The 17,306-nt window shown below is 42.3% G+C and overlaps 1 protein-coding gene and 1 long non-coding RNA gene across 2 annotated transcripts; both read right to left on the bottom strand.

Moving 5' to 3' along the window:
• Positions 1–4,677: 4,677 nt before the first annotated feature.
• Positions 4,678–8,592, bottom strand: LOC112250515 (kelch repeat and BTB domain-containing protein 11-like). The gene has a single exon (XM_024420720.2). The coding sequence runs from the start codon at positions 8,289–8,291 to the stop codon at positions 6,168–6,170; it is 2,124 nt and encodes a 707-aa protein (XP_024276488.1). The 5' UTR covers positions 8,292–8,592; the 3' UTR covers positions 4,678–6,167.
• A 6,428-nt stretch (positions 8,593–15,020) lies between these two features.
• On the bottom strand, positions 15,021–17,306 carry LOC121846597. The gene is made up of 3 exons (XR_006083519.1): positions 17,137–17,306; positions 15,610–15,698; positions 15,021–15,468 (listed from the first exon to the last, which is right to left on the bottom strand). It is a non-coding gene; the product is annotated as an uncharacterized LOC121846597 (long non-coding RNA).

The following is a 17,306-nucleotide window of genomic DNA, read 5'->3' as shown; positions in this document are numbered from 1 at the left end:
TTTTTGGTCGTTTGTGTCATCTGAAACTACTGATCTTGAGAAACGGCAGCAGGCTGTTATTCTCAATCACCAAGTGTGGAGGGAGAGAGGGTGTGCTCTCTGTCCTAGGTCTAGCTTATGGCTACATATTTTGTCTGACATGCCCTGTTTACCGTCAACCATGATCTCTACTGTTTGCCGATTGGCTCATGGAGTGAGTTACTCGTCAAGGGGGGATATGGTAGAGAAGATTTCGGCCCAATGGTTTTGCCCAAATTTGAATCAGCACGTAAAACAGTTTATTTACCGTTGCGCGACATGTTTGTTATATAACATATACAAGGGAACTCCACTGCAACCAGGGAAGTTCCCCACTACAAAATTATATTTTAGTCCACCGTGCTATGGATTTCATAGACATGTTAGAGTGAAAAGAAAGCAAGAGATGCTGCCTGGTTATAATTGGCAGGTTCACCAGGTGGGTAGAAGCGATGCGCGAACAGTTGCAAAATTGCTAGTCAGGGAAATTATACTCAGAAGAAGGAGACATCATTTCACACTCACACTCAGGTTCTATAACTAGGAAACAGAGACTACACCGGGTGTGGTGGTTTGTTTTCCCCATCATCCTTTCCATGGGTCTCATTGCCCACCTCAGGAGAGGTGAGTCAGTCTTCACGGTAAGATCTACCCACTCTGTACGTTGTAATTATCCCAGCAGGCACCTGTGGATAGAATTGTTAGGAAATGGAAGCTTGAGCATCAATCCCATACTGACCTCCCTAAGCCCGAAGTCACCTCCTGCCCTGTGTCTTTGTTATAATGGGAAGGAAGATATGGGAGATACTTTAGCTTGTCGTGTATATATGGGTCAACTTTACCTCCTGGATTGGGGGGGATGTTGTTATTTGGGGACAAAAGAATTCAAGTCACCGACCTTTTCAATGAGACAGGTCAAACCAACTCTGGGGAACTGAAGCTCGCCAGACGACTCATCCCAGACAATCAGGAAGCCTATGGTCATGTCCTACACCCGGGTGAGATTTTTGGTATGTCAGTCATAGCCTCCTGGGGTGTGGCTGTCCTGGGAAAGTGGGTAAAGAATTTAACCTACTCTTTACAGGCCCATATGAATTTAACGATCTGAGGATTTAGCCAACTCTCATTAGATGTCTAAAATCTGAAAGCAGTTGTCGGCCGCCATGAGTTGGCTTTAGATTATCTTTTGGGGAAGGAAGGAGGACACTGTAACGTACTAGGTATTGTTGATCCTGACAATTGTGTTATGCTCCTCCCTGACTCCTCTGAGAATATGACTGCGATAATTGATAAGATTGCTGATCTTATTAAAACTTTCTCAAAATCTGAAAAATCGGCTTCTCTTAATCTCATTGTCTATCCAACTCGGGAGGTTCTTCCTTGGACTCAGGAGGGATGGGAATATAGACAAACTCACCCCACCCCACCAGCATTCCAGGAACCTCGGAGTTGTTTCTCCCTTTAGAAGGCCATCCCTGGGATCAAATGGATCCAGGGGATTTGCCAAATCTGTTTGATTTCAGAGGAGAATATTATGAATGAAGCTGTGAGACTAATTAGTCTCAAAGGGGGGAATGATGGCTTTCACTTTGGGGTCATGATAGGGGCTGCACCAAATGATTGATGTATTATAATAATTGATTATGCTTATGTTGTATTAATAGAAGGGGAAGGGCTATACATACTACATTTATTGGGTCCTGGACCACAGATTAGCAATATACGCATTATAATGTGTAATACTGTTCCACAGTTTCTAGTCTCAATTTCTAGTCTCTGCCGCTTATAAGAAACGGTCTGAGAGATGTGTGAGCTATTGCAGTCAAAACAGGGTGTCTGTGAGAAAGCGCCTCAAGGCTAAAAGAGACACATAGACACAGAACCCTTCCAATGGAGTAAAGAGACAAGTCAGACATACCACTGTAAACCACACAGGAATGGAAAATTACTTCTGAGCCCTTAGAAAACACTGTACTACTGTTCTCTCCTGCAAGTTTGTATAACTGTATATGCATGGGCTTGGTCTCATGAGTAGAAGGTGTTGACATAGGCAGTTACATCACTAGGGGTTGACTGCAAGCATATTAAAGCAACTTTGACCTTTTTTATTTTGCAGAACTTACTCTGAAACATGTGTGCTGTGTTTCCTTTGTCAACTTCTGTCTGCAATTGCTTCCAATAAGCCAATGATTTACAAGGAACCTACCCCAACAGTTCCAAAGGCCTGGGCCTAATATAATGTATAAGAGGTCATACAATGAGTTTTGTAGTGATTCCTATGTTGTTGATGTAAAGAATATTTGCTGGTCCGTGGTGTGTAATTAGGAGCAAACAGACGCTGAACTTGACACATTTCTGAAATTGCTTATTCCAGTTAGTAATACTCATGCACACATTAAGAAAATGACTATAAAAACGGTTAAATCTCCATGGATTGATGAGGAATTGAAGAATTGTATGGTTGAGTGGGATGAGGCAGAAGGAATAGCAAATAAGTCTGGCTGCACAACTGATTGGCAAACTTATCACAAATTGAGAAATCATGTGATGAAACTGAATAAAAAGAAGAAGAAACTACGCTATCAAACAAAGATAAATGACAAAGAATAATAGTAAAAAGCTTTGGAGCACCTTAAATGACATTTTGTGAAACAAGGCAAACTCAGCTCAATCATTTATTGAATCAAATTCATCACAAAACCGACTGATATTGCCAATTATAATGATTTTTTAATTGGCAAGATTATTTAGGCATGACATCCCAGCAACAAACGCTGACAATCCACATCCAAGTATATATTGGGGTAGGCCATCATTGTAAATAACCATTTGTTCTTAACTGACTTGCCTAGTTAAATCCCAAAAATATCTGACCAAATTATGAAAGACAAGTATTGTAATTTTGAATTTCGTAAAGTGAGTGTGAAAGAGGTGAAAAAAGTATTGTTGTCTATCAACAATGACAAGCCACCGGAGTCTGACAACTTGGATGGAAAATTACTGAGGATAATAGCAGATGATATTGCCACTCCTATTTGCCATATTTTCAATTTAAACCTACTAGAAAGTGTGTGCTCCCAGGCCTGGAGGGAAGCAAAAGTAATTCCGCCACAGAAGAATAGTAAAGCCCCATTTACTGGCTCAAAAAATGGACCAATCAGCCTGTTACCAACCTTACTAAACTTTTGGAAAAAATAGTGTTTTTGTTAGACTTCAGTGTGGCTTTTGACATAACCAATCATAGTCCGCTACTGGAAAAAATGTATGTGTTTTGGCTTTACAACCCCTGCTATATTGTGGATAGAGTTACCTGTCTAACAGAACACAAACGGTGTTCTTTAATGGAAGCCTCTCCAACATAATCCAGGTAGAATCAGGAAATCAGGGTAGCTATGTAGGCCCCTTACTTTTTTCAATCTTTACTAAAGACATGGCACTGACTTTGAGTAAAGCCAGTGTGTCTATGTATGCGGATGACTCAACCCTATTACACGTTAGCTACTACAGCAACTGAAATGTCTGCAACCCTTAACAAAGAGCTGCAGTTAGTTTCAGTGTGGGTGGCAAGGAATAAGTTAGTCCTAAATATTTCTAAAACGAAAAGCATTGTATTTGGGACAAATCATTCACTAAACCCTAAATTAAATATTGTAATAAATAATGTGGAAATTGAGCAAGTTGAGGTGACTAAACTGCTTGGAGAAACCCTGGATTGCACACTGTCATAGTCAAAACATATTGATACAACAGTAGCTAAAATGGGGAGAAGTCTGTCCATAATAAAGCACTGCTCTACCTTCTTAACAGCACTATCAATAAGGCAGGTCCTACAGGGCCTTGTTATGTCGCACATGGACTACTGCCCAGTCGTGTGGTTAAGTGCCACAAAAAGGGACTGAGAAAATTGCAATTCGCTCAGAACAGGGCAGCACAGCTGGCCTTTGGATGTGCACAGAGAGCTAACATTAATAATATGCATGTCAATCTCTCTTGGCTCAAAGGGGAGAAGAGACTGACTTCATCACTACTTGTATTTGTGAGAAGTATTGGTGGCCTTTTTTGTGAGGCATTGGAAAACTTACCTGGCCTTTGTGGTTGAATCTGTGTATTTGAAATTCCCTGCCCGGCTGAGGGATCTTACAGATAACTGTATGGGGTATAAAGATGAGGTAGTCATTCAAAAATCACAGTAAACTCTGTTATTGCCAACAGTTAGTCCATGCAACTTATTATGAGTCTTGTTAAGGATATTTTTACTTCTGAACCAATTTAGGCTTGCCATAACAAAGGAGCTGAATACTTACTGACGCAACACATTTCAGCTTTTCATTTTTAATTAATTAGTAAAAAAATTCATTCCACTTTGACATTATGGGTATTGTGTACAGGCCAGTGGCAAAACAAAATCTAAGTGTAACTTTGAAATTTTCAGGCTTTAACACAACAAAATGTGTAAAAACTCTGGGGTGTAAATACTTTCTGAAGGCACTGTATGTGGAAAATGCATTGGATTTGAAAAAAGTCACCGACTGTTGTTTTGAGGATGGAATTTAAAACCACAGGATTATGTCATTATGGTAACCAAATTTAAACATAGACATACTTTGTATAAAATGTGTTCAATTTGTACCTTTCAGCAATGTCAGATATTCAACATTATAACTTTATTTTATTTATTTATTTGCACAAAAGAAAACAAGTAATAGACAAATATACAGATGAAAAACAAATAAAAAATAAAAACCGGTGTGTGTGCAGGTGTGGTTGGAAGCCCAAGGGTTTATATGAAAACCACACCACAAACAAACAATATACAATACATAAGTACAAATATAATAAAGGTTTGTTAAAACAGATTATCCTACTAATTATAAATATACAAATGAACGGATCAGTATAATATCTGCTTTCAGAAAAAAAATATAGGCTGGGCGGAACCATAAATCTAAGTTAAAGAATAGGACTAAATCTAATAAAACTTTATTTGAAGTGCATTTAAAGTTTGATTTGATTTAGTCCTACTCTTTAACTTAGATTTTTGGTTGAGATGGAGATGTGAATCCAACATATCCATGATTAATTTGTTGACAAACTGGGATAAAGCCAGACTAAGTCAGTGGCACTGATGGAACTAACCAAGCAGAAGATTCATCTCCTTCAAATGTTGATATTTGGTTGCGTTGACAACCAAATACAAATCAATATCACCTTTGAACTACAAAAAATAGCCTATTAACTTGTTGACAGGAAAACAAATGATATGTTGGATTCACGTCTTCAACTAAACCCAACATTGAAATGGAAGAATAGGATTATGACAGTGGCTCGGATGGAACTATCCAAGCAGTAGATAAATATCCTTTAAATGTTGATATTTGGTTGTGTTGTCAACCAAACACAATTCAATATTACTTTTGAAATACAGTAAATAGCCTAAAGTTAAGGCTATTTTACAGACCAATGTAACATTCAATCTTAAAATGAGTAACTCATCCATGGCCACATTTGAGGTTACTTTAACTATAAATGTATTCTTATTTAATTATATAGACCGTGCATGGTCAAGATAGCATGCATACTGTCGGTTGTTGCAGGTCTGCGGAGAGCTTCACAATTGCTATAATAATCTGTGCAGAATATCGAACGCCATTGATCACTTGCACCATGTACTTATAATGTAATTTCAACTGCAATCCAACTTTTGTTCTGCTGTTAGAATGAAGCACAGTGATAATACATTAATCTGTTGTATAAATAAACAAAATATCTGATATTGCGTTCCCATTTTAACTTTGCAGCGCTTTTAAATGGTTGAAAGTGCAGTGATAGCCATTTGGATGGCAACGAAACCAAAAATCAGACATAGTTTTTCCATTGGAATTTGGTTGTGCTTTTAGATGGTTGAAAGCATAGTGAGTGATAACACATTGGAAATTCAACTCACTTTTGACTGTCTTTTTGAGTGGGTTGAATATGGGTTGTAATCTCATTTATCAACTTCTCAACTAAATATTACCCAATTATCCATGTTGAAATGATGTGGTGTCCACTGTGGGTATTTTATCAAACACAACATATTTTGTCCTCATATGACAATTCTGAGGCCACTTTTAGTGAGTCTCCAAAGAGGTCATTATTGTGCATTTGTCTCAGGCTGTCTTGGGAAGAGCCAGGACAAATGGGACAAGGGCACCTTTTGCCTCTACAGGTGATTTGAGTGTCAGTGCCTCAGGCAAAAACTGTTCATTCTCCTCTTCCAAAACAAACTGCAATGTTTGGGACTTGTTCACACAGTAAATGGTGTTGCCAATGACAGCACAGCGAAAGGGCAAGGGGTTGGTCTGCTCCAGGGACGCACTGTTGTGCCATATCTTTACCACGGTGTTGTATTTGAACACGTTGACACCGTAGTCACGGTTGACATCAAACCTGTAGATGAAGTTTTTGAATGCCACCATGTCGGTGGATTTCTTCCTGCTGTTGTTGAACGGGCATTCCTCCCAGTCGTCTCTTTTAGTGTCATATCTTAGCAGACGATAAAATAGAGAGCCTCCGGACACGAACATCTCTCCATTACAGGTTGTTGCCTCGTGCGCAATAGCAAAAGCCCCTTTTGGTAGTGGTGCCACTGGGCGCCATCTATCCAGGCGAGGGTCATATTTCTCCACGGTAAAGAGACATTCCCCTCCGATTGCAAACAGGTAGCCGTCCATGGCCACCAGTTTGAGCTGAGACCGACCCTCGGTGAGCGGTCGAATTTCGCTCCAGCTGTCAGTGAGTGGGTTGTAGCAGAACACCTTGTCCGAGACTTTGCCTTTGTCGTCCTGCCTTTTGATTCCACCTGCCACGAATAGGTAATTGTACATGGTGCATATCCCAGAACCCTTTGTGTTGATTTCATCCGGCATCTTCGTCAGCACTTTCCAGTCCTTTGTCTCCTTGTTGTAATAGTAGATCACACGATTCTCATTCAGGGACACTATGGATAGAGGGCTCTGAGGGCGACTGTTCTCACGACTTGTAGGTCTGCTCCCGGCGCCGTCATACACCTCGTTGATTTCAGCCACCATCAACGCCCTCTTTCCCTCCATTCTCCTGGTGATAATTAGTTCTCTCTCCCCTCCGGTCAAACGCCCATAGACACCGGGATCCCGCAGTATTTGCAAGAAATTGTCACTCATGTACTTGTAGGCTTTCTCCTTCAACTCGCTGAGACGTTGCTTTTTGGCTATTGTCAAAATATCATAGCAGTTCTCGGCGGTAATCTGCTCCGACATTGTATCGAGAGCAGCTTGAACCGCGCAGGGGATTTGTAATATTTTAGCTCCGGTGATGACCTCTACAATATTATCCTTACTAACCTCCATTCGGCATGAGTAAATGTAATCCACCAAAATGGTCAAAGTCTTAAAACTCACCCCCTTCACTCGCAATACGTCTCGGGACTGCCGCGCCTTGAAATAGTCACTTTTCTCTGCCAAAACGGCTTTATGCGCTCCAAGTTTCTTTCCAGACACTTCAATCACTAAATCCGTCTCCTCTTTAGAAGCAAAGACTCCGTTTCCATATCCACATCCTTCCTGCCTCGACTGCAGTGCTGAGTTTCCCTGTGTAGCGTCTGGGTCGCTTTCTCCGCACACAGCATTCTGTCCCGCACTGCCTGTCTGTCCGCGCTGATGTATTGTCAGCGCTTCTGCAGCGATACAATAGGTGACAGACGCAGAGCTCCCCTCCTTATGCTCCACCTGGGAACTCGCTTTATCAATCAGACAGTGGTACTTCACAGCTCCTCCGCCGACTTCACACACGAGAGGGGTGCTCTGTGCTTGCGTTTCGTCATCCAGGCAGCAGAGGGAATATCCCAGGCTGTGCGCCACGTCAGCCTGTGCGCGGCAATTATCCTCTACCGCATCGCGCTCTATTGAACAGGGCTGCTCTTTGTTGAGCTGTGGGGTATTGCAATGTGTTAATGACATATGCTTTTGATCATCATTTGCATTTCCTGAGCCATTCCTTGGTTGGCTACCATTATAAAATCCAAGACCCATCACTCCATTGTCCATTTCAACAAGTGGTCTATTAGTCTCCGTAATACACTGGTACCCAAAGTTTTGATTCTCGTCTGGATCTGTTATCTCGGGTATATTTCCAACGAAGTCCTGCATCAGCAAAGCCATTTTGTCCACCTGCTCTTTCTCGTGACAGGCAGGTGGTGTATCAGCATCAACACTGTGTAGGCACAAGTCTGGGATGCACTGGGCACTGTTATCCATTATCAGAACGCACGGGTTTCTGATCTATGTATTTTTTAAAAATAATATTCTAGTTAAATCAGACAAGTCCAGTATATTGAAATAAGAGGCAATATAAGAGTCAATAGGTTTGATGGCAATCACCACTTAATGATTGATGGCAATCACCACTTAATGATCTCTTCCAGTCCCTTGGGCTAGGCCCACTACAGGCAATACAATTCATCTTCTGCACATCTATCACTCCAGTGTTTATTTTGCGAAATTGTAATTATTTCGCCACTACGGCCTATTTTTTGCTTTTCTATTGTGTTATTGACTGTACGTTTGTTTATCCCATGTGTAACTCCGTGTTGTTGTTTGTGTCGCACTGCTTTGCTTTATCTTGGCCAGGTCGCAGTTGTAAATGAGATTTTTTTTCTCAACTGGCCTACCTGGTTAAATAAAGGTGAAAAAAATCAAATTAAAAATAAAACTCTGGATTGTCACGTATGCTATCTCCTCTGGTCTCTTATTCATTTTCATTTGATCAGAGGGAAATATAAAAGAAAGGCATTTCCCTTGCAGTAACACGGCGGGTGGATGATGCCACGCAAGGAAACTGGGGATCATCGAGGACACAATCCTGTTTTCCTTTGTCCATCTTCATTTCAGGGTTCAACAGGTGCTGGTGCATCATCTGTGGAGAGGTGGGGAAATTATGCGCATCTGCATCGAGATTTATTTACCTCTTCTAAACATAATATACACAACAGCGACAAATGTTTGAGACAGTGGATTGTGGATGTGGCTATTAGCGTTTTCACCACTGTATTCTGACTTTTAAGAAAATACTTATATTGATAATGATCTATTTGAATTATACCATCTAATGTGTGCTATAGGCTATCAGAGGATTTGTGTTGATTGTGTAATTACTTTTGTGCGCCATAATATGTATACTGTGAGCGGCTTCATTTTCATCCATGGAACCACTTCAATAATTAAATACTTTCTTCCTTATCCTATTATTGCAATCAACAATCTAGTTTTGAAACAAACAATACGATTTGTAACGAACTAAAGAACAAACGCATAAACTACAAAACTACAAAAGCCAAAGTTAATGACATACTTACTCGTACAATAGGCTTTACTCCCCAGCTGCAAAATATGGTGCCTGATGCAGCCTGGTTATAGCCTATCTGATGCAGTGCAGTTTTATAAGGGCTTCCCCGATCGCAAAACCGCTTTGCTTGAAGAAAGAGCGAGTCGAGCCCCGAAACCTTAGGCTACTCGCTGCCGCAGACGACCGTGGCCTGTCAGTTTCGGATTGAGATAGGATGAAAGACTATTTTTCACCTTTAATATTCCTTTCAGCATAACTTCGAATCCCATCCAAACCAAATTTGAGAAAGTAAATTAGAAAAACAGTTAATGATTGAAGATTTGCCTTGCTCCTAAACACATTTTGCGGATGATGTAATATAATGAAGGGATTCTGGTTTGTACATTAAACCCTCCCCTTTTATTAACCCTTCACAGAAGTGTAATCTAAAGTATATCATTTATGACCGGATTGAATGCCAGAGAAATGCACGCAGGTCAAATGGTTTAACCTATACCCCACCCCGTAATACATGTGGGATTGGATTATTGTTCATTTATGACTGCATCCGTAAATTACTATAAGAAAGACAAACACTTACAAAAGAGAAGTGTGGGGATGGATAGCTAAACAAAAACGTAGGAATCAGATTCACACAGTGTACACAGCGCACAGTTTTTCCTTAGCAATCTAGACACAATACCCCCATAATGACTAAGCAACAACAGGTTTTTAGAATAAAAAAACAACAGAAATACCTTATTTACATAAGTATTCAGAACCTTTGCTATGAAACACGAAATTGAGCTCAGGTGCATCTGGTTTCCATTGACCATCCTTGAGATGTTTCTACGACTTGATTGGAGGCCACCTGTGGTAAATTCAATTGATTGGACATGATTTGAAAAGGCACACACCTGTCTATATATGGTCCCACTGTTGACAGTGTATGTCATTGTGATTGTGTCAAGACACAGATCTGTGGAAGGATGCCAAAACATTTCTGCAGCATTGGAAGCCCCCAAGAACACAGTGGCCTCCATCATTCTTAAATGGAAGAAGTTTGAAACCACCAAGACTCTTCCTAGAGCTGGCCACCTGGCCAAACTGAGCAATCAGGGGAGAAGGGCCTTGGTCAGGGAGGTGACCAAGAACCCGATGGTCACTCTGATAGAGGTCTAGAGTTCTTCTGTGGAGTTGAGAGAACCTTCCAGAAGGACTACCATCTCTGCAGCAGTCTACCAATCAGGCCATTATGGTAGAGTGGCCAGATGTAAGCCACTGTAAAAGGCACATGACAGCCCGCTTGAAGTTTGCCAAAAGCCACCTGAAGACTCTCAGACCATGAGAAACAAGATTCTCTGGTCTCATGAAACCAAGATTGAACTCTTTGGCCTGAATGCAAAGTGTCACGTCTGAAGGAAACCTGGCACCATCTCTACGGTGAAGCATGGAGGTGGCAGCATCATGCTGTGGGGATGTTTTTCAGCAGCAGAGACTGGGAAACTAGTCACGATTGAGGGAAAGATGAACAGTGCAAAGTACAGAGAGATCCTTGATGAAAATCTGCTCCAGAGCGCTCAGGACCTTAGATTGGGTCAAAGGTTCACCTTCCAACAGGACATTGACCGTAAGCATACAGCCAAGACAATACAGCAGTGGCTTCAGGACAAGTCTCTGAATGTCCTTGAGTGGCCCAGCCAGAGCCTGGATTTGAACTCGGTCAAGCATCTCTGGAGAGACCTGAAAATAGCTGTTTAACAACGCTCCCCATCCAACCTGACAGAGCTTGAGAGGATCTGCAGAGTAGAATGTGAGAAACTCTCCAAATACAGGTGTGTCAAGCTTGTAGCTTTTCAAGGCTTTAATCGCTGCCAAAGGTGCTTCAACAAAGTACTGACTAAAGGGTCTGAATACTTAAAAAAATACATCAATTGTATTTAACCTTTATTTAACTAGGCAAGTCAGTTAAAAACAAATTCTTATTTACAATGACGGCCTACCCCGGCCAAACCTGGACGACGCTGGGCCAATTGTGCGCTGCCCAATGGGACTCCCAATTACGACCGGATGTGATGCAGCCTGGATTTACTTAAGTAAATGTGATATTTCAGGTTTTGTTTTGAATACATTTGCAAACATTTATTAAAACCTGTTCTTGCTTTGTCATTATGGGGTATTGTGTGTAGATTGATGAGGGGAAAAAACAATTTAATCAGTTTTAGAATAAGGCTGTAACGTAACAAGATGTTGGAAAAAGACAAGTGGTCTGAATACTTTCCGAATGCACTGTATATCCAGATTGTCCAACTCAATATTGAAGGCACATAAAATGGATCCGTGGTATGGCAATCCCAGAGGAATTAGGCCTACAATATAAAAGGGTAAGGGCTATTACATTTTCCTACTCTCCTTCTGCCAAATGTCTTGTTTCATCTCAAACCCAGAATTGTGTCTTGAATGATCCCCATGTTGATAGCAAGTAGAACAACCAGCAACCGCCAACCAGCACCCAGGGCCTTTAATGAGAGTCTATTTTAATAGACCCTGCTTTATCTTCAGGAGAGAGTGCATGGCTCATGACCAGATAACCGCATGGGAAAAGCCTCCCCTCTGCACAGTTAATCAGAAATAGCTGTTGGCACAGGAAAGCAGAAGGTCATTTTAAACGGCTCAGAAACAATGGTGAGAAAAAGGAGGGAGAGGAGGGCCACAGGAAAGATGAAACCTCAGTTTCGCCGGGCCACAGTCTCTGATAGGATAGATCAATGGTTGCCATCCAGGGGTACTAGGACCCCTGGGGATACTTTGCCAATTCAAAGGGGGACCATAGGCCTACTGGTAAAATGCACATGAGTGGGTACTTCAGGGGTACTCCGGTCAGAGCAAAATTAAATTGGTGGCACAGCACCAAACAAGGTTGGGAACCACTGGGATAGATAAAGGAGCATGCAGATGGGGACCAATGGAGGTCAACACACACACACACACACACACACACACACACACACACACACACACACACACACACACACACACACACACACACACACACACACACACACACACACACACACACACACACACACAAAGTCCTGCAGTAGTTCACTGATGCCTGACCTCACTCTGACAGCAGAGATGAGCTGGTGAAAAAGGGATATTAGATATTATAAACCCTCTGTCATGCTTTATGATGCCACACGGATGGAGAGTGGGCAGCAAGCTAAAGGTCACAAACGCATACTTAATAAGTCTACAGCCATTCTAGTATAAATTGTTGTTATGGGGCATTTATTCCTAATTTACGAATTCTCTTTGTTTATGAGTGGGCAGGATGAAGATGACCTCTTCCCGCAGCTCCATTAGTGTATTTCAGTATCCAGTACACAGACCAGAAGGAGTAGGACTCATTACCAGGGACATACAGTATATACTTCTCCGTGGAGGAGACCACTCCAGAGCAGGCTATATATAGGCCACTGCAGTAGATGGAAGGTAATAATAGCGAAGCAAAAGATGGAATGAGAATAAGAATGAAGATGCAAGGGATGTGATTAGTCCCAGGCTGTATGTTATTTGCATCACTGGGTTTTGTACATGAGAAATAACTTTGAGTGAGATCTCGAGGGTAGTTTTAGCTATAAGTCCCTTGGTATATTCAGTCAGTTTGTCTGTGGGCTTACCTGGATTGTTCTTACCTAGCATGCAAGATCAAAGAATGGTATTTTTTTTTACAGCTCTTTATCGTAAAAAGGATCTTGATCATTAACTGCGGATATGTCTTAAAAGGATAGTTCACTCAAATTACAAAATGGCACATTAGTTTCCTTATTCTGTAAGCAGTCCGTGGACAAGGTATGACAACAATCCATACTTTGGATTTACTTCCCTAGCCGTTTTAGCATTTGTGGTACACATCCCATTCGAGTTCTTAGCAATTTTCGCACATCATGCCCAAATCACCCGAAAGTATCTCAAATTGATTGTGAAGCTCAACATAGTCACTGATAGATGATGTGAACATGAGGCACGGAAAATGCTCATATCTGTCCCATGACGTGAACAGGATTATTACCACACATGCATTTGGAAACTGTGCCAGGGAAGCTAATCAAAAGCATAGATTGCTGTCATACCTTGTCCATAGACTGCTTACACAGTAAGAGAACCAATATGTCATTTTATAATATGGGTGCACTGTCCCTTTAAAGTTGGACAGGAGGAAGAATAAGGTATCGTCATCATGCATGCCACCCACTGAAAAGAGAGGTATTTTAATGAATCCCCGTGGCAACTCTATCAGCATGTCTCATTGCTTTGGACATCTGAGATGGAACGCTGAGAAAATCCCATCAAGAAAGACACATCACAAGTTTGAAGTGGGCATAACATTATTAATGATAATCAATCATCAAGTGGAAACTGAGTTACATCACTGTATGGTTCCCAGTCTTGTGGACAAATAAACAGCAGGCATCTTTTCCTAATTAGGCTTTAATCAGCGCTAATGAATCTTCCAGAGCAAAGCAGCAGACAGTGATGTGAATGAACTCACTGTCCAGTCCCAAGGGACAGCCCACGGTACTGACAATGAAGCCATAGGCAACTTCACTGAGTGACACAGGAAGTTAGACATAACAGCAGTTTATATCTACACCATGCAAAAAAAAACAGTATGCTGTACTGTAGACGTAAGCAGAGTATGTACTGTATAGTTGCCAACTACAACCTGGCCGGTTCCCCTCTCTCCACTGGGATTCTCTGCATCTGGTGCTCTTCCATGCCGTCCCTAGGAGGGGTGCGTCACTTGAGTGGGTTGAGTCACTGACATGGTCTTCCTGTCTGGGTTGGCGCCCCCCCTTGGGTTGTGCCGTGGCGGAGATCTTTGTGGGCTGTACTCGTCCTTGTCTCAGGATGGTAAGTTGGTGTTTGAAGATATCCCTCTAGTGGTGTGGGGGCTGTGCTTTGGCAAAGCGCGTGTGGTTATATCCTCCTGTTTGGTCCTGTCCGGGGGTATCATCGGATGGGGCCACAGTGTCTCCTGACCCCTCCTGTCTCAGCCTCCAGTATTTATGCTGCAGTAGTTTATGTGTCGGGGGGCTAGGGTTAGTCTGTTATTTCTGGAGTATTTCTCCTGTCTTATCTGGTGTCCTGTGTGAATTTAAGTATGCTCTCTCTCTCTCTCGGAGGACCTGAGCCCTAGGACCATGCCTCAGGACTACCTGGCATGATGACTCTTTGCTGTCCCCAGTCCACCTGGCTGTGCTTCTGCTCCAGTTTCAACTGTTCTGCCTGCGGCTATGGAACCCTGACCTGTTCACCGGATGTGCTACCTGCCCCAGACCTGCTGTTTTCAACTCTCTAGAGACAGCAGGAGCAGTAGAGATAGTCTCAATGATCGGCTATGAAAAGCCAACTGACATTTACTCCTGAGATGCTGACCTGTTGCACCCTCGACAACTACTGTGATTATTATTATTATTATGAACATTTGACCATCTTGGCCATGTTCTGTTATAATATCCACCTGGCACAGACAGAAGAGGACTGGCCACCCCTCACAGCCTGGTTCCTCTCTTGGTTTCTTCCTAGGTTTTGGCCTTTCTAGGGAGTTTTTCCTAGCCACCGTGCTTCTACACCTGCATTGCTTGCTGTTTGGGGTTTTAGGCTGGGTTTCTGTACAGCACTCAGCTGATGTAAGAAGGGCTATATAAATTAATTTGATTTGATTTCAACTACATAGGGCAAGTGTCATAACCCTCCCAATGGAAAGAATGTACTCATTATTTCTCTGCAAGAGTTTCTCAAGGCTCTGCTTCAAAGCAGACATGGTTGCAGGAACTGTTATGATATGCATGCTCATGACTATCACATAAAGGTTTGACAGATAGCAGCGGAGGAGAGGAGAGCTTTAATTTAAAATATATCTCTCCTGAAAGAGAAACACTGTGCTGGAAATATGAATATGAATCCCAATTCTCTTCTCCATGATGCCATTCATTTGAAGAGTTTGCAAGTGAATTTCCTTTCTTGCTAATGCAGGCAGAATTGCTTGTCTATCTAGCTAGCAGAATCACCTCAAGTGGTTCTTATGTGAAGTAATGTGACTACCTAGAAATGGAAGATAAGAAATGTTCAGAGAGTAAAACGGATGAAATGTCATATTCACAAGTGAAAAGATGCACGCAAAGCCTCAACAAACATGACAGTGACTCTAACAGTTAACTGGAAGTTGGAGTCGAGCAAACTTACAGTAATTTGCTGAATTGAAGGCAGGCTTCTCCAGTACATAGCTTTCGGCCACATCAGCCACCCTCTTTCCCAGCCCAAGGCAGGACACACTGAAAACACACACACACACACACACACACACACACACACACACACACACACACACACACACACACACACACACACACACACACACACACACACACACACACACACACACACACACACACACACACACGCCTGCTTACAATATCTTCCACTGCTTCGCATTAAAACCAGACTGCTTACATTTGCCTCTTTAATAAGCAAACTTCTTCCCACTAGTGCCAGAACAAGACTAACCCTAATGTGTATTGACTTTGCGTGGGTCTTTTACCAATGTGAAGAAAGGGGATGCTTGGATTAGTCAGTGTACGTATGTTAAGTGTCTCTCACTGGCCCTGCAACCACGTTCATTACTCATCAAGACAAATATTTGTCACAGGAACGTTCAATACTTAAATGGATGATTGAGGGTCATCGTACGGCAGTCCCACTCTGGTAAAGGATGAGATCTATTGAATGTATTGGTGCTTTTTTTCACTAGATTCACGCTGATTTTTAACCAGAAGTTGAAACAACCGAGACATTCAGTGTGGCAGATACTTCTTCAAGGGCTTTCTAAAGGAGGCCCTTCCAGGAATTCCAAGTGTTCCAAAGACATATTGTGCGGTGCAGAAATCTGCTGCCGTATCTCATTCCACATGGTTAAATATGAGTGAGACGATTACATCTCATCTGGAAATATTTCTCCATGCTCCTTTCCCCAGGGCTGGGGACCCCCCCCAGCAGATCACAGAGGAGGGGAAGAAGAGAGAAGAAAACAGAGTGGAAGACTGAAAGAAAGGAAGGAAGCCCCATTGGCCAGTGTTTGTTCCTGTTGTTCCTCTCTCCCTCATATTTCCACCCTAATGAGATCACCATTACCCTGCCTCAGCCACAGCCACCTGCAGGGGAATATGTGTTCCCAGCTGTCCCAGTAGAATCACAGCTAGCATAGCGATTGGCTAAGTTAGCGTCGCTATTATTTGCTACTGCCTTCCTGACACCTGAAGTACTATCACCCCAAATCCAGAAATACAGTATCTTGGTAGAATCATATCTACAGCTCTGGAGGCTTTAATAGATGCCCACGCCACTCACTCAATGCCTGCAGAACCAAGAAGGAATCCGCTATGTGTCCAGGAAGAAAATAACTCAGAAGGATACAAAGTTGTTGCGAATCAATGTGTGCGTCACAAATGGCACCCTATTTCCTATGTAGTGCACTACTTTTGACCATGCCCAAAATAGGGCTTTGGTCCAATGTACACACTCCTACTCCTACTCACAATCAATACATCTGCCTATGCATGGCTGAGCCTTTACTCCATGACCCTTACACTCTGAAATGACTGTTACAAGCTGCGCTAGCTAGACTCTCTTTCCTTCTATGTGTCGCTCTTGCCACAGTGATTATATAAATCTCAGGGGTGGATGAGCAGATGTGTAATTACAGAAAACACTTACCAACTGGTCTTGGTGTGTGATTGCAGGAAACCCTTGCCAACTAGCAGGACTTAATAGACCTGATGCATTCCCTACCCCTGAGCTGGCTCAGTGACCAACCACACAGAACGAGACAACCAACATTAGGGCAGCAAATTGTGTGTATGCTGCTTCTTTGTCATTTGCGTCAC

Source organism: Oncorhynchus tshawytscha, linkage group LG05 (assembly GCF_018296145.1).
Source record: "Oncorhynchus tshawytscha isolate Ot180627B linkage group LG05, Otsh_v2.0, whole genome shotgun sequence".
NCBI lineage: Eukaryota > Metazoa > Chordata > Actinopteri > Salmoniformes > Salmonidae > Oncorhynchus > Oncorhynchus tshawytscha.
This window is presented reverse-complemented; position numbering and strand designations above follow the sequence as displayed.

Coding starts and splice junctions, on each gene's coding strand:
- LOC112250515 (XM_024420720.2), bottom strand. CDS start 8,291: ATGGATAACAGTGCCCAGTGCATCCCAGACTTGTGCCTACACAGTGTT.